The sequence below is a fragment of the Ambystoma mexicanum genome, chromosome 1q (assembly GCF_040938575.1).
Source record: "Ambystoma mexicanum isolate Mex_15411 chromosome 1q, UKY_AmexF1_1, whole genome shotgun sequence".
In the NCBI taxonomy this organism is placed as follows: Eukaryota; Metazoa; Chordata; class Amphibia; order Caudata; family Ambystomatidae; genus Ambystoma; species Ambystoma mexicanum.
The window spans coordinates 567,097,989-567,122,198 of NC_090922.1; the positions used below are offsets into that span (position 1 = coordinate 567,097,989).

At 48.7% G+C, this 24,210-nt stretch overlaps 1 protein-coding gene across 4 annotated transcripts in view; it reads left to right on the plus strand.

The window, feature by feature from the left end:
* TRMT1L (tRNA methyltransferase 1 like) overlaps nucleotides 1-24,210 on the plus strand; it is a 1,318,548-nt gene that overhangs the window by 1,134,232 nt on the left and 160,106 nt on the right. For all 4 annotated transcript variants that reach the window (XM_069641040.1, XM_069641039.1, XM_069641041.1 and 1 more), the window contains one exon: nucleotides 14,642-14,802. In XM_069641040.1, the coding sequence (XP_069497141.1) occupies nucleotides 14,642-14,802 (161 nt within the window). The remainder of the gene's footprint in view (nucleotides 1-14,641; nucleotides 14,803-24,210) is intronic.

The following is a 24,210-nucleotide window of genomic DNA, read 5'->3' on the forward strand; positions in this document are numbered from 1 at the left end:
TACTTTGCATACTGCCTAACTCTTCTTGAGGGAAGTCTGACTGCTCAGCCACAGCTACCAGGTAAATCTGGGTGGTACAGACTGCTACCAAGTGGGTTTACTGCCAACACCTTTAGTCTTAAATCTCTTGCAGTGGTCCCTAAGGGACCTGCACAGGTTTCTGCATAACAATCCTTGTCTTCCCTCCCTCTTATAACTTTTGCTTCCGAACATTGACAATATTCAAGTACTCTTGGGCTATACGGAATCGTGAACTAACGGTGTGATCTTCGGCACAGGCCTCCGGTGTCATCTAAACCTGGCTCCGACCCTTTGACTTTTGAACTCCGGTTTCTGAGTGTTTCTTGATACTGTCTACCTAACCTAAATATTGCCTTTTTTTTGCCTCCAACTCCCTCTGGCTATCTCAAGTGCTAAGTGTGTTTTTGCCCCGGTAGCATTTCATGTCACAGATACGAGTTTATTTAGTAGACCGGACTGTCAAAAAGTGATCGCAACCATATCCGCGGTATATTGTTTTGTTCAGAACACCGGTTAATTCAAACACATGGTACTTACCTTGAGACTTACTGTACAAAGTGAATTGGTTAGTTGTAGTATATTTAACGTGCGGTTTTGTTTATATTTTAATAGAGGTGTTGTGTTTCTAACTGATGGTTTAAAAATAAATGTACTTACATTTTTTACCTGAAACCTTGAGTCCGTGTTTGTTTGAGTCACAGTAATCGTGGTCCCTTTGTGTAATCTCTGCTACTGCTCATATACTCTTGAGATAAGCCTGGCTGTTCTGCTATTGCTACCACTATAACTTAGTAGTACAGGCTTGTACCAAAGGTAAAATCTGTATTGCCACCTGTAGTCTTAATTGTGTGTAGTGGTCCCTAAGGGCACTGCACAGGATTCTGCCTAACAGGGGAGTACCACCATTTTTAGGACATTTATGCGGCCTAACCATGTCATGGATACGGGGCCCCAGTATATCAGTTTAGTCTTGAGCTTTTCTAGGAGGGGCGGATAGTTTGCTTGATATAGTTGCTCCACCGATTTGGTCAGTTTGATTCCTAAGTAGGTTATAGAGTGTTCTACCCATCTATAAGGGGAGTCCCTCTTAAGGTCTTGTAGAGCTTCCTTCAGGAGCGTGAGGTTGAGTACCTCAGACTTGTTCGCATTTATTTTTAGCTCTGACTGGGTAAGAGTTAAGAGCATATCTGCGAAGGCGGCAAATTTGTGTTCCTCTCCCGCAAACGTGATTCCCACTATATCCTCGTTGGCCCTTACCGCTGCCAGGAAGGGTTCTAGGTGGAATGCGTACAACATGGGAGATGCTTGGTGCCCCGCTGGACTATTACTGGGTCCGAGATCTGACCATTTATGGATAGCCGGAGGAGTGGGTGTTGTTAATTGGACCTTACCCTGTTCATGATTTTATTGCCGAATCCCATCTTCTCCATGGTTGCAAACGGGAATCCCCAGTCCACCCGATCGAAGGCTTTCTCAGCATCTAAGGCCACCAAGAGAGCAGGGATTCCCTTTTTGTGTGCTTTTTCGATTAGGTGCACTATCCTCCTAACGTTGTCCCCAGTCAGTTGTCCCCTGACGAAGCCTGATTTGTCTGGTTGGACCACCTGGGGGAGGATTTGGTCGAGCCTGATTGCCAGGATTTTTGTGTGGATTTTGGCATCAACGTTGATCAGGGCAATTGGGCGGTAGGATCCGCACTCTGGGGGTCCTTGTCTTTTTTGGGGATAAGGACCGCCTTCACCTCCTCCATTGACTTTGTGATGGCCATGTCTAGACCAAACTGATTGTACAGTTCGATCGGATGGGGTATTAATGCTTCCCTGTGAGTTTTGTAGAACTCGGCAGAGAAGCCATCCGGGCCTGGGGATTTATTACTCGGAAGCGTTTTATTGCTGCCCAAATTTCTTCACTGTTTATGTCCTGTTCTAGGGCCTCCCTTTCCTCATCAGTTATTCGCACCAGAGCTATCCTTTCTAAGTAGGATTCCTGTTGTGTTGGTAATGGGTTATCTGTGCCATAGAGCTTGGAATAGAATTGGACAAACTCTCAATGTCCTTGCTATTAGCACTAGTCTTACCCCCTTTAACTTTCAGTATGGTTTTGTCTTTTTCTTCCCTCCTCAGTAATCTGGCCAGTAATCGGTTTGACTTATTTGCCTTTATATAGTATTTTTGTTTCTGGGCCAATAGGTTACGTTCCGCTTCCCTTGTTTGTATTATGTCTAATTGGCCATTTGTGGCTCTATGCTCCCTTTTGGTATCTGCGCTCAGGCGTCTCCCCATCGTAGACATTATCTCCTTCAGTTTTGCCTCTAGACGGACTGCCTCTAGCCTGAATTCCCCATCTCTTCTTGCTTTGATGGCAATAATCTGACCCCTTATTGTTGCCTTGAAGGCATCCGATCTGGTCTGCGGGGTCGTTTCTTCAACCTTGTTGGTTTCGAAGAAGGCCTCTTTCCCTTCTGTGAGTTCTTTGACTAGTTTTTCGTCTTTAAATAGGGGGGCCAGCGCGACTTCCACAAGCCGGCTGGGCTCGGTTTCTTTTTATGTTGAGGGTTATGGGCGCGTGGTCGGACTGTATGATCGTGCCTCCTGTGATCCCTGTTGTGCGGCCCAGTAGACATCTAGAGAGCCATACATAGTAAATCCTAGAGTGCGTGTGAGTAGAAGGTGTAGCCCTCCTTGGCTCCTTCTAGCTCCCTCCATGCGTTTATCAAGGCCAGGTCTTGAATTGTTCCCGATTAGCTCCCCTGAGGGTCTCTCTTGTGCTCCTAGCTGTTTGTTGCTTCTATCCTTAGTCGGATCCCACGCTATGTTGAAGTCCCCTGTTAAGATAATGGGATTTTTCACAAATTTTCCGAGTCTGGTCAGCACTTTTTGGACAAATGCATCCTGGCTTTTATTGGGGGTGTATAGCGTTGCTACTGTGTAGGTGTCCCCTTTACCCATCAGTGCTACTGCTAGATATCTCCCCTGATCATCGGTGTCTGTCCCGTTTGGGGCCAGGTCTAGCCCATCTTTCAGGGCCAGGAGTACCTCTCCTTTCTTGTTTGGTTGAGTGGCTTGGAAGAGTCTTGTGTATCCCCAGAATTTGATTCTTCTTGTGTCCCTGATATGGATATGCGTGTCTTGTAAGGTTACTATGTCAGGGTGTTCCCTTCTTAGGTATCTCTCTATTCTTTTCGATTGGGGAATTTAGGCTGTTAACATTTGGGGATATAATCTTGAGGCTATTGCTGCTACCCATTGTCGTGTGTGTGTTCCTCTTTTAGTTGTGTGGCTTTCGGGATGGATCTGGGGCTGCCCCTTTGGTTCTTCCATCATCCCCTTCTCGCCCTCTGAGTGCCTATTGTGTATACTTTACATACTGCCTAACTCTTCTTGAGGGAAGTCTGACTGCTCAGCCACAGCTACCAGATAAATCTGGGTGGTACAGACTGCTACCAAGTGGGTTTACCGCCAACACCTGTAGTCCTAAATCTTTTGCAGTAGTCCCCAAGGGAGCTGCACAGGTTTCTGCCTAACAAGTATGAGCGCCCAGCACGTGTGGGTACGCTGGGGGTTTGGGCGGCGTTCTGCCTTGGGCTTGGAGGAAGTGGCATGATTTTAGAGACACTCACTCTGTCTCAGAGTTGTACTCTTACGTCCCGTCCCCTTTCCTCCATACTGCATGGGGCGTCCCTCGCGAGGGACGGGAGACAGAACCTTTTTCACCAGAAAAATCTACTTCCCCTCTAAATTCAGAGGCGCGCAGAGGAGCGGCCATGGGTGCATGCGCTGCCCTGACTTTGCCCTCCGACGCCACACCTCAGTCCCCTTTTCCGTGCCGACGGGAATGGGCCAAATTCATCAGCGCTCCTGGGTTTGGCTCCGGCCATGTAATTCCATGCGCGGATTCTTCCTCTATCTCTACTTTTGTCTTTTTTCAATGGGTACTCAGTCTTCAGACGCCACAGTTACTCCTTGGCGCATGTCGACTTCGACCGGGTTCAGCAGGTGCCCATCCTGCAACGGGCCCTTTCCAACTTCAGACCCCCATGCCCTCTTCCTACGTTGCCTTGGCCCAGACCACGGTTAGCCAGCCTGTTCGTCGTGCGGCTCCCTGTTCACGAAAGCCCTGAAGAACAGGCAAGCCAGGTGGAGGGAGCGCTTTCAACGATCTCCTTCTGAGGACCTCAAGAGTTTCGTGAGACGATCCAGGCCTGAGGTAGGGCCTATATTTTAATCCGCACCTCGCAAGGGAGACTCCTTCCCAGGGACTCAACTACGCGGGAGGGACCGGTCAGGTCCTTATACCAACTCACGCACCAAGGCTGTCACAGCTACCGGCTTCAGGCTGAGGGGTCCTCTGATCCTCCCGGTGCCAAGGCTGAGGGGCTGCTAGGCTCTATTACCGGGCTTGCGCCTGAGGGGCTCCGCCCTTGTACCGGCATCATGTCCGAAGGGGCGCCTGAACGCAGTTCTAACGTCCCCCGGGTTGAGGTGGATACAACTACCGGGCACGGGCCCGAGGAGCGGGGCAAGTCGCACACCGCTCACATAAGAGACTTGGCAGCCGCTTGCACCAACAAGCCGAGCAACACCTCGCAGCCACATGGTAGGCAGCTCAACAAAATGGCCGAAGTGCCAGAAAAGGACACCTGTTCGCCTCTGCAGGATTTACGCGGAGAACGAGTATCGAGGTGGGACTGGCATCAACCAGGTACGTGGCCTACGGCATACCCTTCTTATGCGCGAGGCTGTTTTCCCTTGCGTCCGTATGTACAGGGTCGGCCGTGGCCTCAGTTGCCTCTAGTAACCCCTTCAGTGCCTTCCTCCTCTTCGGTCAGCGAGGACCGGATCTTTGAGAGGTTCCTCAGCCTCATGAAGTCTCCAGATATGGGGGCTATCATCAAGGACGCAGTCAGGGAAGTCCTTCCCGCTATGCTAGCGGCACCACAGACTCCTCCGCCGACGCTTCTAGCCCTGGCGCAGCCGCCTCCTCCCGCTCCTCAGCCTACTCCACAGGTGGTTCCATACCAGCCGCCTCCTCTTCCTAAGCCTCCGGCGGTGGTCCCCGTGCCCCTGCATCCGGCTCCGGATACTACTCCTCCTCCACAGCATCCCCCAGACCCTCAGGATACTGATGAGGAGGAGGATCCTGACACACCATCGGCCAGGGCCTTTCACAAAAGTATCTCGGGCCTGGTGTAATACCTGGGCCTCCCACAGCCCCAGGCTGAACAGCCGGCAGAGGGCGTCCTCGCGGAAGTCCTCACGAGGCGTCGTTCTGTCAGAACGGCGATTCCACTGCAGACCGACATGGTATCTCTCACCAAGAAGGGGTGGCTCAAACACCACTCTGTCCAGCCAGTCAACGGCTGCCTGGACGCCAAGTACAGGCAGATGGAGGGGGGGGATACCCTCTTGCTCTCCTCCCACCCTCAGCCACACTCCTCAGTGATCGCTGCGGCATCACTGTACTCCAAGCCTCAGTCTTCATCCTCTTTGTCATCCACGGCGCTGTTAGGCAAGGAGGAGAAAACCTTGGAGGCATACGGTAAGAAGCTGTATTCCAATGCTTCCTTGCACCTACGACAGGCCAACACAGATGCCATGCTGGCAGCCACTTACTAAAGATTATGGCGGGAAATTGCAGACTTCCTCCCGGAACTCCCCACCCACAGCCAATCACACTTCAAGGCGGGTCTAGCCGAAGCCAAGCTCGTGGCTCAGGATATCATGGAGTCCACTCTGGCACATATTGATACCTCTGGACGTGCCATCTCTATTGCCATGGACATGAGAAGGATGGCTTGGCTCCGGGCACCCACGTTCAACCTGGATGTCCAGGACCGTATTCTGGACCTGCCCTTCGAGGACAGTGACATCTTTCACTCCAGCACCGACGAGGAGCTGGACAAGAAGAATAGCTCTCAGACGGCTAAGTCTTTATCCATTCTGACAAAGACCACGCCCAAACCGTACTCACGGTCCCAGCAACGCTTGGATAAGGGGCGCTCATCTGGAGGCTTCTGCGGCTTCCAGAAACGAAGATCTAGGCAGCCGGAACGCTCGCCGACCCCTAGTCGGCGCAAGTATCAACAGGGGGGGGGGGTGGGCAAGGGCTTTTTCCAGTCCCCCTCCTCCGCCTTTGCCTCTGAGGGTTAAGAAGCCATGACAGACCCACTCGGGTCCATGTGTCGCCAGTGGGGGGCAGGCTTGCTCTTCACGCACACTTTTGGCGACAGAACTTCGTGGACCCCTGGATCATGTCGGTAGTATCCTCCGGGGTACCGTCTACCTATTCCTGCCTCTCCTCCCTCCTCTCCTCCTCTTCCGCAAGTTGGGACAGCAACTCTTTTGGCAGAGATTCGGTTGCTCGTCCTGAGCCAGGCCGTGGAGGAATTCCCAGCCTCCGAGCGGCTTCTACTCCAGGATCTTCGACATTCAGAAAAAGAACCAGGCTAGCATGAGAGTTGTTCTGGACCTTTCCACCCTCGACCTCTCCTTACCTCTCCAGAGGTTCAAGATGGTGACGCCAGCTTTTATTGTGGAGACATTAAGCAAGGGAGACTGGATGTGCTCCCTGGATCTGAAGGACGCCTATCTGCATGTCCCGATCTGGCAACCCCATCGGTCTTTCCTATGGTTCAGGATCATGGGCTGCCATTTTCAATACAAGGTCCTCCTGTTTGGCCTCAACTCGGCCCCCACGGTCTTTACCAGACTCATGAAGGCAGTGGCTGTCTTACTCCGGGCTCAGGGCCTCCATATATACCCTGGCTCGTCAGGGCTACATCTCAAGAAGCAGTTCACCACTCCTCCCAGGCACTGATGAACACGCTACACGACCTGGGCTTTTCGCTCAATCTCAAGAAGTCACAACTGCAACCCACGCAGTCACTGACCTTCCTGGGCCTCATCTGGGACACGCGCTCGGACAGGGTCTTCCCCTCGGAGGACAAGATCGCGGCCATCAGGAGGGCCACGTCCCACTTTCTCAGCAGGTGCGCTACATCGGCTTGGTGGTACCAGCATCTGCTGGGCCTTTTTGCAGCGGTCCCCCATACAAGACTCAGAATGCAGAGGATTCAGCTACACTTCGCAGCATCATGGAACCAGGAGAGGGGCCCTCAGGCCGAAATTATCAAGATACCCATCTCTCCCACCCGGACCTCACACGGTTGTCCAGGGACTACAACCTGCGGACGGGCAAGCCCTTCTGGCCCCCAGTCTCTCAGGTGACGATTACCACAGACTCCTCCCTAGAGGGTTGGGTAGCTACCCTGGATGACCTCTCTGTCCCCTGCCCTGTGCAGACTGGCGGTCAACATGTGGGAATGGGCCTTGGAGAACGACTTCTACTTTACGGCAGTGCACCTTCCGGGGGAATCCAACCTGGAAGCGGACAGGCTCCGCAGGTTGGGAGCGGACAACTGAGTGGCAGCTGAACGACCTTGTTGCACAGGAGATCTTCCACTGTTGGGGCTTCTGGTCAGGATGCCTGCCCCCGGGAAGCCAGACCAGGCCCAGCAACCCCGGAAGCAGGCATCATGCCATTTAAAGCATGCCCAAAAACCCCAGTTAGGGGCTGTTTGGGTGCAGTCCTGGCGCCTATGGCGCCAGGCTCATAAGGATAAAGTCAGTCCTGGCGCCATGGGCGCCAGGCTAATTACAGAAAACGTACCTAATGCAGACCATGCTGCATACTCACCTGGTGCAGACCATGCTGCACGAAGCCACAAGCCAAATGGGGCTTAGGAGGGAGTATTTTACCTAAGGGACTACCTTTTTCTCGGGTGGGGGCTGTGGAAGAATACTTACCTGGGACTTCTTCCTAGGCTATTTAAAGCACGCCCGGACAGCCACACGTGCTTCGCGTTATTCTGCATTCAGCAGCTTAACGCTCACCGTGCCTCCAGCATTTTCCATTCTTCAGCCACTCCCGCTTCAGTCCTGGACCACCTGGAAACGAAAAGAAAGAAGGAGAAGAGGTTCAAACTTGAAACCTTACCTGAATTCTTGATCCATCGCGCCGTCGATCTTGAAGAAGGAGTCATCACACGCGCATCGTCACGCACCTCGCAGCGCAGCGCTGCACTCACCATCCAGTGCAGCTTTTCCTCACTCTATCGCAGACTCTGCATTTCCACACCGCTCTCCGATATCTAAGGGGACAAGAAAAGCCAGGTGAGCACGGGAATGCAAAAGGGCAATACAAACTACCCCCAAAGACTTACCGGATTACCACGGGGGGTACTCACCTCATCTTGGGTCGGCGCAGTTAACTCTGCATCACCGCCGCACCCCGGCCCCTAAGGGGAAACCACTGGACATTACAAGCAACCCCCCAAAGACTTACCTGATTTACCGCAGGGGGTACTCACCTCATATCGGGTCGGCGCTGTTAACTCTGCATCATCGCCGTACCCCGGCTCCTAAGGGGAAAACCACTATAGACTTACCTGACTCTCACCAACTGCCCTTTGGACTCTTTGTGGTGATTAAGTCGGCAACCTACAAGGAATCGGAAAGAGTGAAGATCAGACATTTGAACTCTTACAAACTATTGGATCCTAGAGTCAATACTGGAACTCACCAATTCCTCCACGCCAGTGAAGTAACTGGTCGTCTACGCGCCCCTGCGCTCGATGCAGGATCGAGAGCCCACCTTTCTAAACCATCAGGTGAGAACAAGAGGGAACATCGGGAGTGGTCAGTGGGCAGACAACGGGAGGGGAAGGTGGGTTAACGCTCGAATTACGGGAGGTTAATTCCCTTTCTCCTTTGAAGAAAGATTTTCATACGAGCCGACAAACGAAGTAAGTGGGGGTGTCCAGTCAGTCATCTCGGCTCTACGTGGCACCAGGCCGGTCCAGATCGACGTCCCCGTGGGAACCAGGTGAGCGTAACACTTCCCTCAGGTGGATCTTTTTGCCACCAGGCACAACAAGAAGTGCCCCCAGCTCGCCTCCTTGCAGGGGCAGGGCCTAGGCTCCCTAGGCGACGCCTTGTGGATCCAGTGGAACGGCATGTCGGCATACGCCTTCGTGCCCACTCCACTGATTCACAGAGTACTCTGCAAGTTCAAGGAGTCTCGCCAGATCAACCTCATTCCGATAGCTCCATGGTGGCCAGCCAGGCTATGGTTCTCAGAGCTGTTCAGCTTCTCATCAGTCCCCCCATTCCACCTCCCGACAGGCCCAGCACATCATCTGACACAGCAGGGGGGGCAGGGTCCTCCAACCCGCCCCCCAGAAGCTGGCCCTCACAGCGTGGTTCCTGAGCAGGTAACGCTCAGCCACCTCAACCTATCTCAAGCCAATCTGGAGATCATCCAAGGGGCTAGGAGCAAGGCTACCAGAGCCCAGTATAAAAGTAAATGAACTAGGTTCTGCCACTGGGCTCACTCCAAGGACATCGACCCGCTGGCTTGCTCATTGGACGACGTGCTGTCATTCTCAGCCCACCTCGCCAACTCGGGCGTGCAGGTGGACACTTGCCACACATACCTCTCAGCCATTGGGGCCTACAGGAACTCGCAGGAAGCGGTCTTCTCCTCCAACCCGATCGTTAGGACACATCTGGCTGGCCTCGCTAGGCTATACCTGCCCATCAGGAAGCCACTCCGTTTGGGGATCTGAATCTGGTCTTGGGCTCCCTCGCGCACAAGCCTTTTGAGCCTATGGTGACTGAGGACATCAGGCTGGTCACCATCAAGACGGCCCTACTAGTCGGCCTCACGTCGGCGCGCAGTGTCAGCGAGATCCAGGCCCTAGTCGCCTCAGAGCCGTACACCACCTTTCACAAGCACAAGGTGGTCCTGCGGACCCATCCTGTATTTTTACCTAAGGTGCCATCAGCTTTTCACTTAAACGAGGAGATCGTCCTTCCCACGTTCTTTGCGGACCCGAAGGACGAGCCTCTGAAAGTTCTGCACTGCCTGGACATCAGGTGTGCCATGAAATTCTATCTAGACAGGACCAAGGGCTTCCGCAAGTCAGACGCCCTGTTCATCACCTTTGGAGGCACCAGGGCAAGCTATCAGGCCTCCATCTCCCGCTGGATGGTCTCGGCCATCAAGGAAGCGTACGAGGTCCAGCATAGTCCCCTTCCAATGAACATGCACGCCCACGCGGTCAGGACCAATGCAACGGCCATCGCTTTTCAGCACCATGCCCCCTGGCAGGTCATAAGCAGGGTGTCCACATGGGCCAGTCCCTCGGCTTTCTGCAAGCATTACTGTTTGGATGCTGGCTCCAGAGCCGATGCGGCTTTCAGACAGGTGGTCTTCCGGATGCCGTTTGCTTAAGGAAGGTCTCCTCTCCAGCCTGGGGCTACATTCAGTTGTAATCACCCATGCAGAGTAATGGAAAGGGGACGGGACGTAAGAGTAATTATAAATTACTCACCGTAGTGACTAACGTACTCTTAGTCCATAGTCCCCTTTCCTCCATACGTCCCACCATCCTCCCCCCTAATAATATGGTGTCATTAGGCAATAGTATCTCTATTGTCGACGCGTCTTTGGGGACTGAGGTGTGGCGGAGTCAGGGCAGCGCATGCTCCCAGGGCCGCACCTCTGAATTTAGAGGGGAAGTAGATTTTTCTGGTGAAAAAGGTTCCGTCTCCCGTCCCTCGCGAGGGACGCCCCATGCAATATGGAGGAAAGGGGACTATAGACTGAGTACGTTAGTCACTACGGTGAGTAACTTATAATTTCTGTCCCTCTTGACCTCTGCTACTGCCGTTCCTCAAGGCGCCGATGTAGCTGGCTGGCTCAGGCTTGGGGTCCTCCCTGCTGGGCTCTGCTTTCGGCGTTGCAGGTCTCCGCTGCGGTTATTGAATTCGGGGGTGAGTGCCAGAGCTTCCTTTTATATCTGCTTGCCTCCGGGGTTGCTTGCAGTGCTTTTCCAGCCTGGGGAGGGCTTTCAAGTACTTATTCTGGTGCGGTTACAGCCCCGTGGGTCGGGAGATTGTTGGTCACGTGCTACAAGCATCACGGCCATCTTGGAATCCCTGTATATTGCTTTTTAAATCCTATATTGTTGACCTATCATGTTACGTATATTTGTTGGGATACTGCCTGTTAGGCAGAATTATATGCAGTTGGGAACACTACACACAATAAAGACTACAAGTGACAGTACAATTTTACCTTTTGGTACAAGCCTGTACTACACAGTTATAGTGGTAGCAGTAGCTGAGCAGCCAGACTTATCTCAAGAGTAAGTGAGCAGTACAAATAGTTACACAAAGGACAGCAATTACTATGATTCAGGCAAACACTGACTGAAGGATTCTAAGTAAAAGAATATATATTTATTTACTCAACAGTTGTATAACATTTCACTATTCTAAGCAAGTTAAAAATCACAATCATAAATACACCACACCACTTCCCTCCAGACAAGTTAAGCTCACAAAATGAAGTGGGAGCAAAATGGCACTCCAGCAATTTAAAAGGGAGGGAAAGACCAAGTTATAAGAAATTAGGCAAAACCAACAGGTAAGTACTCGGGGCAATTGAACAAGAGAGACTACAGTGAGGAGATCAGATAGAAAAGGCTTAGGGCCAAAGTCAATGGGTCAAAAGTCTTTTGCTCAAGATCACACAGTTCAGGTTAGTTTGCTGTAAAGTTTGTGGCACAGATTCCGGACGAAGTTGGTTGGTAGAAAAGTTGAAAGAGAAGAGAAGGACAAGCCCTCGGATTGGAGAAAGATTTCAAACACTTTCACCGCGGTTGAACGAAACGGACAACCGGATTTGCACAGTACCTTAAAACGGAGAGGGAGCTGTAGCTGAGGCAGACGTTCCTGGTGGTTCCGGCAGGCTCACGGTTCCTGAAGCGGCTGTCGGACTGACAAGAAGTAGGTAGACTTGATGGTCCTGCGCAACCCAGGGAAGAAACCAGCAGCAGAGCAAAACAACGAATAAAAGGTGCGTTCCTTAAAAACCCAAGCAGGGTCCAACTTTCCTGGCTATCTGGCCCACTGTAGCTCTGTACAGCGAATTCGACCAGCGGAGTGGTCCTGGCTTGTAGTTTGGTCGAACTGGTTGGTCCCACCAGCTCAAGGGAAGAAGTTTCCTGGAGGATCTTCTCTGTCGTCGGATTCTGGCGATTCGGACTTGCAGCAGGGCTTCACCGGGTGGTTCAGTAGTGGTCGGGGTCCTCTTCTTCCAGTTCCTCGTTGGTTCTTTCGTTCCAGTGGTGACTCTGTCTTTCCAGTCCCAGAGACCTGCTTTTTATGCAGTTTTTCCCCCATTCATACAGCCTGGCTGTCAATTACACAGCAGGGTGGCTGGCCTGGCAAGGCCAGTCCCCTTAGCCAGTCAGACCAAGAGTGCGACTTGGTTTACCAAGGGAACCCATGGCAGGGGTCCGAAGATCCCTCCCTCATATCCTGCCTACCTAGACTATCTGGCGCCTTAAGGAGGGCTTCTTTGCAGAAGCCCGCGAAAAGACAGCGAACAAAGGAGTCATCCCCGGTTTGGCGCGCAGAGAGAAACACGAGAAAGAAATGGCGAATAAACCCAGCCGGAACCAAAATAAAATGTATTTGGTAAAGCGGGTTTCTGTTCGAGGCTTATATAATAGCCTAAAACAATACCACGTTTATATAATACAATTGCGTTAGAATAGTTAGGGTAGATACCACTGCCACCAGCTAAATCTTAATGTTAAGGGAGCGAAACAAGGCTCCAAGAGGCACAAACAAAAGGGGATAAGAGTTAACCCTTTCCAATACTCCGTGTAATATGGGGTGTACTGGGTCTGTGGTTTAAAGTGACTATATAATGTTAATGGCAACTTTACCTGTTTCTGGGGGACAGTAGTTAGCCCCGGAAAAATGTAGTCGGTGGGAAGTCTCAAAGACAACCCTGCGTCACTGCATTGAAGGTGCTGTGTAACACACATACAACTTGGTGCTCATGGAGTAGGTGAGGCTCCAGTGCCGAAGATCACACACAAGTAAAAACACACACAGCAGAACACATGTAAGAGTGGGAAAAAAGGCTCACACTCTTACCAGGTGAAATAAATAAACCATAGAAATCCAGCAAAGCTGCTGAGGGACTCATTAGGTAAGGGAAATCGGCCATTTATGAGAATTCTCCCCAACACTGACTGAGAATTGTTTTTAAATATACTGTTGTGGCCTGCTGCCAAAATAAAGTATATTAATTGACAGTATTACCTTGAACTAAGGAATGACAGCTCAAAAGTTATGAGAAAATGCTGTATAGCTCTTAGAAGTCAAGTCAATGCACTGATGGAGGTAACGGGTACTTAATCCAGTTTAGATAGTATCTTAAAATATGTTTTGTTTTCACCCTACTTGTTGGGTCCAACCACAAAGCCAGAGGTCAGCCGCGACCTTTGGGTACACAGATTGACAGTTTGTACAAGAGAGGTACTTTAAAACTAGCGCCCAATTTTACAGATATTAATTCCCATTGGGTTTGCTCGATTTCCTTTCCAAATGTAATGCGATCAATGTGCCTGTTGTGGTTTAGTTATCTTTGGCTGATTGACAAGAGTGGGGTTCAGCAAGCTGATAGGTCAGCGATTGCAGTCGCGTTGATGCAGTGAAGGCCCTGGTGGTGACAGAGAATATTCAACCAAGGAGGACTGTTGCACATCAATTGGTGATCCCAAAGAGGACCATCTCCATGTGAAGTTGTGTATGCTGCAGCTATTAAGGCTGCTGAATGTACGCATCCTGGCTAGTGTAGGCAGTTCAGGTAAGAGACAGAGTCCTCCATGTACCAATGTTACTTTGAGAAGCCAGCTCAGCCTTCTGGTTGCCAGCACTCTTGGTGTTTTACTTATCTGCTTCCGTCGGGTCTGCGCAGGGTCAGGGAAGTAATACTTTCCTGAGATAAGAGTTGGGAAATGTTGAGAGCTTGCGACTCAGCTGTCCCACATTCTCAAAGTACGGTATAAAGAGTCCCCGATGGATGGTCACTTGAAGTTGGGTGTTTGCAAGTGCCTGTAGAGCTTTGCCATCCAAACAGGTCTTGGAAGAGTGCAAGGTCTAGAAGAACATCCTTCCGTTTCTACTTTTGTAGGTGTCTTCTTTTGGGCTTTGGAACTCATCCCAATTTTTGACAAGATAAGGATATAAAGCCATGTGTTAAATTGGGACTTGAAGCTCTCTCTCAGTACACTATCACAGGCCCACACACTCAACCCTTTGGGTGGCCACCCATAGACTGAATGCTTCCAGATTCAACCTGTGGGTTGTTGCGATCTAAATTGTGTTTGCCAGGTAGCCATGGACTTCAAAGGGGATGGTTTTATGGTTGTCACATCAGCATGGATTCAGTGGTCTGGGTCAGTGTCCTGCTCCTATTTTCCTCTCTGAAGTCATACCCTTCCTCTTCATCTTTTAATTTCCTTTTATTTTGGTGTCTTGTAGCATGCTACACACAGACCTGTTTGAGAGCAAGCACATTATAATTCATTGCCAAATTATAACATTATGTAATGGTTTTCGGGGAAGGTTTCCTTTGCTAGACTGAACCTTGCTTGATAAAATTAAAAAAAAAACCCAGTCCAAAGTTAGCTGTGCACAGCATTGACCTCCTTTTGTAGCACTACTAATGCCCACATTGTTTTTGTTTCTTGATTTAGGTCAGGCACCATCTTTAACACTGATTTCCTCAGGAGAATGCGCTGTGAAAGTGTTAAACATAGAATAGAGGATATTCAGCCGTTGTTGAAGACTCTAATCTGTGAATCTGAGTGCACGACTCACAAACAGCTGTCTGTTGCGTTGAGCCAATACAACAAAGGTAAGACTTTTTTTTTATTGTTGCTTAGCGACAGGACCCCCTCTGATTCCTCGGTCATCTGCAAATATGTCTCCTGTTTCACTAACTGCGGGTCGCTCATTAATATTGCAATTTCACAAAGCTATAAACTTATTTTTGTTAAAGAAGCGTGGTCAAATGTTGATGACATTGTATTTATTCTTAGGAGTATGATGATCACCTGATGAATTCGGTATTCACTACTCTTGTGTGAACAGATTAGCTCCCTGTTTCTTTTATCTTCCTTAAAGTGCTACCCAGCCTTCACCTGTTCTTAGGTGCTGTATTTGGTTAAATACATATTTAAATGGGCTTTTATAGCATGTTTCATGCTGGAGGCCAGCCTCTAAGTGCAGAACTTGGTATCACACCCATGCTTCTCAGTGCTGTCTTGCTGCCAAGACAAGCACATTGCCCCCGATAGCTGCAAACTATAATGACACATTATGCAACATCTGTAAAGAGCAACATCTGCCTTTTGCGCAGACTACAGTCTGTCCCATATTTGTAAAAAATGTGCATTTTGAGTGGTTTCCTTCCAGGGAGGGTGGAGGTGGTCTGTGGTCTAGTGACCATCTTCAACACCCATGTTGGTTTAGTTACCATGAATGCCTGTTTTCTGGCCATTGATTGTGGGATTGCTTAAACAGCCTTTTGCATACTTGTGCAGTTTATTTGTGTGCTTGCAGTGTTCCCAAGCAGTGGTCCTATCTTTGTGTCATCTTTGAAGATGGGTAAAATGTTGGCTCTGTTTGGCAGCTGTGGAATTTGTGGTTTGGTGATCATGTATGTGTTTTCTCTCTGGGCTGTGATGGGAAGAGAGGGTGCTGTTGGGTGTTTTGTTTTTGTTGTTTTGTGTAAGGTAAGATGTGTTGGCTCTCAGAATTTCATAACCGGTCTTGTGGTGTTTCTTAACTTCAATAAATGGGTTAGGAAGCACTGCTTATTTTATTAAATACTTTCTTTTTGTAACTCTTTCAATAACTTCAAGTGCTCATGGGTAAAGTCCTTGGCTACCCAGACCTGTGAATAATCCGAAAAATAGAATGCCCATCATAACTAATGTAGAACCTATTTGCACTCCACCCAGATTAACCTTCCAACCACTTAAATGCAAATTATGCAAATTATGACGTTCAATAATCCCACATTGACAACAAATAATTGTGTTTTTTTAAAATAAAGTTTCGCTCAGTGTAAGTGTATTTTCTAAAGTAACTTTTTTTTTACAGACCATTCATGCAACGTGTTTCAACAAAGTATGATTTTACAAATAATTCATGTAATGTATTTTACAAATAATTCATGTAATGTATTTCAACACATGGGGCCTCATTACGAGTTTGGTGGTGTGGCCAAAAACGGTGGTAATGCAGAGCTAACCACTGCATTACCTCCACATTACCACACCACCAAACTATGGCTTTGGAGGGAAGTCGGAGGAAAAACAGAATGCTAGAGGTAATGTCTGCGCTTTACAGGCAAAAAAATGCCAAATCGGTGGAATTACCTTCCTTCGGAATTACAGCAAGTAGTAATTCCCCCGAAATCCCCCTGGTGTCCTGACTCCAATTAATGGGGACTAACACTGTCTACCAACACTTGTAATCCGGCGGTAATCCAACTGCACCAAGTGGTGGTAATGGAAAATCTCTGTGGTGGTATCTCTGCGTATTTACTACACGATACCAGCATACTTATAATGAGGCCCATAGTGGCATTCTCCAGCATTTGGATCTTTCATAGATTCACATGCTGACTATTCCCTGTCGTCAGGCTTGGAATCCTCGGTTCATTTTTGTTTCCCCTTGCCCTAGGCAAGAAAATTGTACAGCCTAACACCCTTGTTATGGGTGCTTTTGGTCCCAACCAATGGGTCCTCTAGTAACAATAGATTAGACCCTTCACTTCCCTTCACATTCTAACTGTGTGTTCAGCTGAAGCAGTCCTCTGTTTCAACACTGTTCGTGCAAACAAGATATTTTCTTCTAAATGTCAACCTAAAGGACTTTCTTCTCAAGGAAAGCCAATCTTCCTCTCAAAAGGTGAAAATGATTTTTTGTTCTCCAGGGATGGAGGGCAAAAAGAGACCCCTCTTCAGACCCTGTGGCACTTGTGGCCTTAAGAACGTTTATGAAGGGGACCAACACTCTGACTGTATTTACTGTCTTTACCCACATCACACTGCAGAGGGATGCACCATCTGCAGTGATCTTAGTTCCGAGACCCTTAAAGATGGGCATAGAAGTTATTGGTTAAACAAGGGAAATTATCCCAAATAACCCTCCAATGTAGAGTCGACCAGAAACGTGGCCATTCCTGCCGAAAAATACCCGTGGTCGAAGGGGAGGGCCCAGTCGGAGGAACGGCCGGGTAAGAAGCACAAAAGATCCCACGGCTATGAGCAGTCAGCAGGGGAGAGATCGAAAGGTACAGGTGAACTGACATTGCCCGCCAAAAATGACCGTCACCGGTGAAGAAGTCGCTGATGGGGGCAGAGCACCAAGACTGTAGTTCAAGGTCCGGGAGAGAGGGTGACGCCCAATCCTCAAAGACCACGTTGACGGCCCCTTCAGAGTCGCATAAACACTGCGCTAACGAGGAGCACATAATCAACCACCGTCCATGGAAGGGGAGCAGAGGTCGTGGAAGGAACAAACCCGTCGGTCGGCCCACCACAAAATTTGCCTCGTCAACCACGAAAGCTTCCTTGTGGACCAAAGCCGTCTCAGCGACGACAACTCGGAAGCCAAGCACACCTGCCAGGGATCCTTTCTCCAAGCACAAATCCCCGGACCTGCCTTCAAAGCACAAGGCCACCTCGTTAACTACCTCTCAAAAGTCCAGCCCGTCAACGGCGATACATCGTATCCCTTCAAAACATCACAAGATTACCTCATCAACATCCTCTCAGAAGTCAGGCGCGTCCATGCCTAAAATACATAAGTCCCACTCACAAAAATCTGGCTCGTCAACTAGAAAATCAAGCTCGTTGATGCAAACGTATACATTGTCGAAGAAGGGCTCTCAGGAGGCAGAGACAGACACTCCCCAGGCCCATAAAAGGAGCAAAGACACCCATGTCAACAACGCCCTCAGCAACGACCCAGCCGTCGGCAGCCCAGTCAATGGAGGAGCAACAGCAACAACCCCCACAAGAAGAGCAACCAACGATCGTGGAGGACAGCCCACAAGCACATATCTCCCAGGTGTCTCCAATTCAATATACAGAGATCATTCTGGAGGATAACTTACAACATCCGATGGATACCGATTTTGAGGTGCAGAACCAACAATCAGACTCTGAGCAGTCGGTTATATAGCAGAACGAAGCCTCATCCAAACCATCTACACCGGGGAAGCATATTCAGCAAGGCGACTTCCACAAAAGGGGAAGTTCTCCACCACACCAAGCACAGCAGGACGTGACCCTGGGGCCGTCCACAGAACCCTCCCACCAACACACTACAGTTCCAGCAAGCAGACATAAGGGCGATGCTCACTAACCCGCAGGCCCTACTGTCTCTACAAGTCCTCATCACTACAATGGGTCATTACCCAACTGGATGCAGCACTGACAAGACCAGGAGCTGCAGCCTTGCCACCCCTACCCTCCTGTCCACCGGAGCCTCCTTCCAGGCCAAGGTCGGCATCAAAGGAAAGGTCGACAAGGTCCTCGCCTTCCAGGGCTAGATCCACTTCACAGACAAGGTCAGTGTACTCTTCGAAAGAACGATTGCAAACGCAATCTTCCTCCATCACCACCACCTTCTGCAAGACTAAGGCCGATCCGGAGAAACAGAAGCAATTGTCCAGCTCCACTTCTGTCATCCCGCAAGAGGACCCATACACCGACTCAATCGGTGTTGGAAGAAGGAGAACTAACTGGTACAGATACAGACCAGCCCCAGGACACCACATCCTCCTCTAATACGCCAAGACAGGACGATCGGGACACAGATTCCCCGCCAGGAATTTTCCCAGGAGGAGGAATCAGCAAAACCATCCCCGCCGGATGACATCAAAGGGTTCTACTGCACAGTCGTGATGGAATGCGCAAGGAGTTTGGGCTCCGCCCTTCGGTGGAAGACAATGTTTTTTATTTGACCACATGGGCAAAAGAAGAAAGTCGGTGGTTTCCATTCCCATCCTTGACAATGCACGGCAGGAGGGGGTGAAAATTGTTCACAATCCTGGCTGTCAAAGGCCGCCTGGATAAGAAATATAACCCTCCAGACAATGCCCTGAAGTATCTCTCCTCTCAACTGTCTCCCGAATAAGTGGTTTCGGCAACGTCAGGCCGGAAAGCAAAGTCAGACAAGCAAAAATGTGCTGTAATTACAGACAATTGTCATGCTCTGCCTGCTCCCGATGGCTTCTCCCTCCTTACGGTCCAGGCAGCCTAACCTGTGGTGGCTGCTGTGGCGTTTGGGGCAGCAAGCGCATCAGCGTTCCTAGTGGACTACGTTTCCCATCACACCCTGTACTCTGCGCATGTCAAGTTTCTTCCAACGCTACCCGAAAGAGGCTGCATATAAGCAATTGCCACTTGCCAGGCAGCGCTCCTTAACCGTCACGTTCTGCCCGGCAAACCGCTTTTCCTGCATCGTGATCTTCATGTTCTCCTCCCGGCTCCTGACCTAGTTTGCTCTCGCTTTGCGGACCTTTATTCTTGCATTATCCTCATCTTGTTTCTTGCGCTCATTTTTTCCTTTGGTCGGTTCTCCTGACTCCCCCTGAACTTGGCTCCTGTTTTCCCAGACTGCTCCTTCTGTATCCCTGAACTGTTGTCGTTACGGTTTGTCATCAGATTCTCCTCCTGGTTTTTCTGCGGACCCTTGGATCTTTGCCTCGGATTGCTTTTTGCTTTGTTTCTCTTACCCTTTTGTTCATTGGAACTGATCTTGACTTTTTGGGATTTACTTGATTTTTTGGGTATTTTATTCCGTCCGATCAATGGTTTAGAGACTTCCTTTGGGACTTCCTGCATACTGGAACTGGACTTTCTGTCTTGCCCCTAGATTGCACCCTTGTGCTGTACGGGTCAGGTTTCCTTTGCTAAGAAGACTTTGTTGGAACTTTCTGGGACTTTCTTCTTCCTCTGGTTACCCTTGACTCCCTGGACTATTCGGCAGGTACTTGCAAGTAGGTTCATCACCTCCATCTACATCACTGTACGTTACTGTCTGAGTGGGGTGTGGTCTATATCGTTTAAGGATTGGAGGGAATACTGATGTATTGTATTTTGCATTCTTCCACTTCTTTCGCTCTGCTGGTTGCTCCTGCCTTTTTACCAGAGCCCCTAGGCTGACTGGTTCTATCTGTCCTCTGCAGGCTGCCCTCTCGGAAGGGGGTTGGGGGAAATCTCCCTGTGAAAGGAGACCCAAGTTGTCATTGAGACTGGGGTTATCAGAGACGGACTTGATCCTGACCAATGATTCTCGTAAACAGGATGCCTTTGGGAAGAAGGTGCTAGCCGTAGGCGCCACAATAGTAAAAGCAGCTAACTCCCTAGCCATCATAGCTAGGTATGACTGAGAAATGTGGCATAAACTGTCACCTATCCTAGACCACCTTCCGGAGCGGAAGAAGGAGGCAAAGGCTGTACTAAAGGAAGGCGAAGATGCATCCAACATAGGGATCACCATGGCAGTGGACCTGGCAGAAACAGGTTTTAAGCAAGTGGCAAACAGAGCAGTTCTAGGAAGGGCGGCTTGGCTCCGCTGTACGGACTTCCGGCCCGATGTCCAACCCAAAGTGGTAGACATGCCATTCGAGGGGGAGGAGCTATTTGGGCAGAAATCAACAAGGCCGTAAAAGCAATAAAAATGGACACCAACAGTCCGGTCGCTAACATCCCAACAGAACCGACACAATTTTCGTCAATTCAGGGGAGCATCAGGCAGCACATAAACAGCCTCCTAGCCTTCCATAAGGGTTCAACGTATTACTTACAGGGTTACAAAAGAGCATAGCAGGGGTACCACGAGTCGAAGGACTTCCGGCAGACCCAGCGACGTAAACCATCTAGATCCCAAAGGGGGCGGCAGGGAAAACCGCAGCAATGACAATTATACACCTGGCGCACTGGGCGGAGATGATCTCCAGATTCTCCGGGTCTGGGACGCAATAACGGACAGGTGGGTGCTCGATGTGGTCTGCTACAAACACCTTTTACAATTCAAATGAGCTCCACCCCCATACAACCAAACCCCCAACCGCAGGCGCACAATGCCACATTCCTGCAGGAAGTCCATCTTATGCGACAAAAAAGAGCTGTAGAAAAGGTCCCCAAACATCAAATGGGAAAGGGAGTGTACTCTCAACGCTTTGAAGTCCGCAAACAGGATGGGAAATGGAGTCCCATTCTAGATATCAGAAGGTTAAACAAGTTAATAAAACGGCAAAAGTTTACCATGATCACTTTACAACAGGTCATAGAGGCTATGCAGCACCACAACTTGCTCGCGTCCCCAGACCTCCAGGACGCATATTTCCACATACCCATTTATCCGGGGCACCAAGAATTCCTCTGATTCATCGTTGGAATCCAGCGCTATCAATACAGTGCCCTACCATTCGGACTGAAGTCAGCACCACACACCTTTACAAAGTGCCTCGCAGCAGTGTCGGCCAGTCTGCGGAAACAAGGGCACCATGTCTACCTTTATTTAGACGACTGGCTCGTAAGATTTCCATCAAGGGAGGGAGCACTGTAGTCAATAGCAGCGACGGTGGACCGACTGCAAACTCTGGGTTTCGCCATCAATTACAAAAAATCCTTCTTACGGCCATCCAAGAAGCACACAAGCCACAAGAGTGTGCCCATCAAGCGACAGGATAAACGCCCTCAACGCTCGGCTGCAATCCTTTACACCGAACAAAATCAAAATGGTGCAACAATGCATGCAGCTACTCGGAACAATGGCATTGTGCATCCTTTTAATCCCACACTGCAGGCTACACATGAGGCCGCTGCAGGAGTTCCTCCAGCTTGTCACAAACCAAGGTTCAGATAACCCCCCTTTGCACTTGCAGCTCCAGTGGTGGGTAACCAAATCCAACATCAGGAGAGGGAAGACTTTCCAGGACCCTACACCCACCAAGACACTGGTCCGCTAAAGGGATGTGGCGCTCACTTGGACCAGTTACACATCAAGGCGCTATGGACGCCCCAGGAGACATCCCTACACATAAACATGCTTGAACTTAAATGGCCATGGTCCTCGCGGACAATACCATCACATTGTGTTACCTGCGAAAGCAGGGGCAGTACCAGGTCCAAAATATTGTTCATATTTTCAACATGTACAGTTTCCATCTTGCAGATCATGATTGTTTAGTACGTTAGGTGATTCACAACAACTTGTGTTCCTCAGAACAATGAAATTATCTGCTTCTAAACAATATCCAATGCCCTTTACAAAAAAACATGCACGATCCCTATAAATGTTAATTCCTCTAGGTTCCATAGCACCTAAACTTTCAATCCAGAATATCTCTGTAGTAACCATTGACTAATATCGCTGCCTCTTTTTGGGGTGATAATGTGTTCCAAAATAATGAATTGCTTTTGTGCAATATTGTGTTTGGCATTATCAAAATGAAGAACCACTGACGATTTATTACTTTTTAACCTTACATTGGACTTAAGTTCTGTCCATTTTGTTTTCGCTTTGCTGCTTGTCATACCGACATAAAAGATGCCACAAGGACATCTTAAATCATTTACTACATTTGCAAAATCACATGTAAGTGACTGAATGTGTATGTTGACAATTGTTACATGCCGCTGTTCCATTATATATAGCTGACTTAGATGTTTGTGTAGAATACTCAGCTTTGACTAATGCATTTCTTAAGACCTTACTTTTTCTGTAAGCAAACATTGTAATTTTGGAAATAATCACCCTAAAGTTGAATCCAACTTAAGGATTTCCCAATTTTTCCTAATATTATTTTTGATCGTACCTACTCTTGTAAGTAGTATGTTGTGATGTAGAAAAGTTCTGGAGATTTCTTCTCTTGTTTCTCTCTGTAGTGCCTCCCTTGATGTGTTTAGTACTCTATGCAATGTTGTCTACAACACTACACTTTTTTATCTGATTAAATATTTCTGTTTGAGTTCAGTAGTCTTTTGAGAGTATTCGTCTTGGTTCGAGAGAATCCATTTGTATCTCAAAAATGGACTGTACGGAATACTTTGAAGTGTTCTTTGCAGATGAAAACTTGTTGCTAATAATGTGCTGTTCCCATCAGTAGGTTTATAGTGAACAGTTCTGCAAAGTTCACCTCTCTCAATGTATATTTCAACATTCAGAAAACTGAAAGTTGGTTAAACTATACTTGGTTGTGAATTGAATACGTGAGTGTAGATTATCCATGTTTTGAAAAAAGTGTTGTTTTTCCGGTAATGTACCATTACAGATACTGAAGATGTCATCAATATAGCGATAACATTTTAACAAATTCATCCATCTTTGATATTGTAAAACGTTATTGGTCTCTAAATGTAACATGCACGTATTTGGATAAACAGGGGCCATAGCTGCTTCCATTGATGTTCCAGATGTTTGCAGAAATAATTGATCTTCAAAATGAAAAAAAGTATTCATGAGAACAATTCTGACCAAGGTCAATATGAATATCTTGTCAGCTTTACATTCGTCAGTTAACAAAACATTCCATAGCCTCTCGGCCTTCTTCATGAGGTATGTTAGTATAACCGCTTTTCATATCCATCGTAAAGAGGATGTCATCTTCACAACTAAAGTTAACATCTTGTAGTTTAGTCAAGAAATTACCTGTATCTTTGATAGATGATTGGCTCTTTTGTATCAGTGGTTGAATTGCCTTAGCGACATATTGCTCTAGAGGTCCTTGCAAGATGAGTTGCCGCTATCATCGGCCTCCCCGGTGGATTCTCCAAGCTTCGATGAATTTGTGAGAGTATATATAAAACTGGCAAGATAGGTTGTGCTTTTGTCAAGAATAGTTTTGTATGCTGTGATCACTCCACTGTTTCAGCCTTTCTTTAATCAAAGTTTTCACTTTATAAGTGGGATCAAACATGATTTCCATGTATGTGTCTTGATCCGATAACTGTCTCTTAATTTCATGTCAATGGTCTGTTTTGTTCATAATCGCCAGAGCGCTCCCCCTTATGTGTAGGTTTCACAATAATATCTGGGTTGTCCCATAGTTTTTTGATCACTTGCTTCTCGCGATTAGAAAATGTACTCTTCGCTCCTCCACCTCCAACTCCCTCCAGTTCAGTCGCTTCTCCAAGCAACGAGTTGGTGGTAGATCTCTTTCCTCGGCTAGGGCCTCCCTCTGGAACAGCCTCCCTACCTCTCTGAAACTTAAGCAGAACCATCTCTGGTTCCGGAA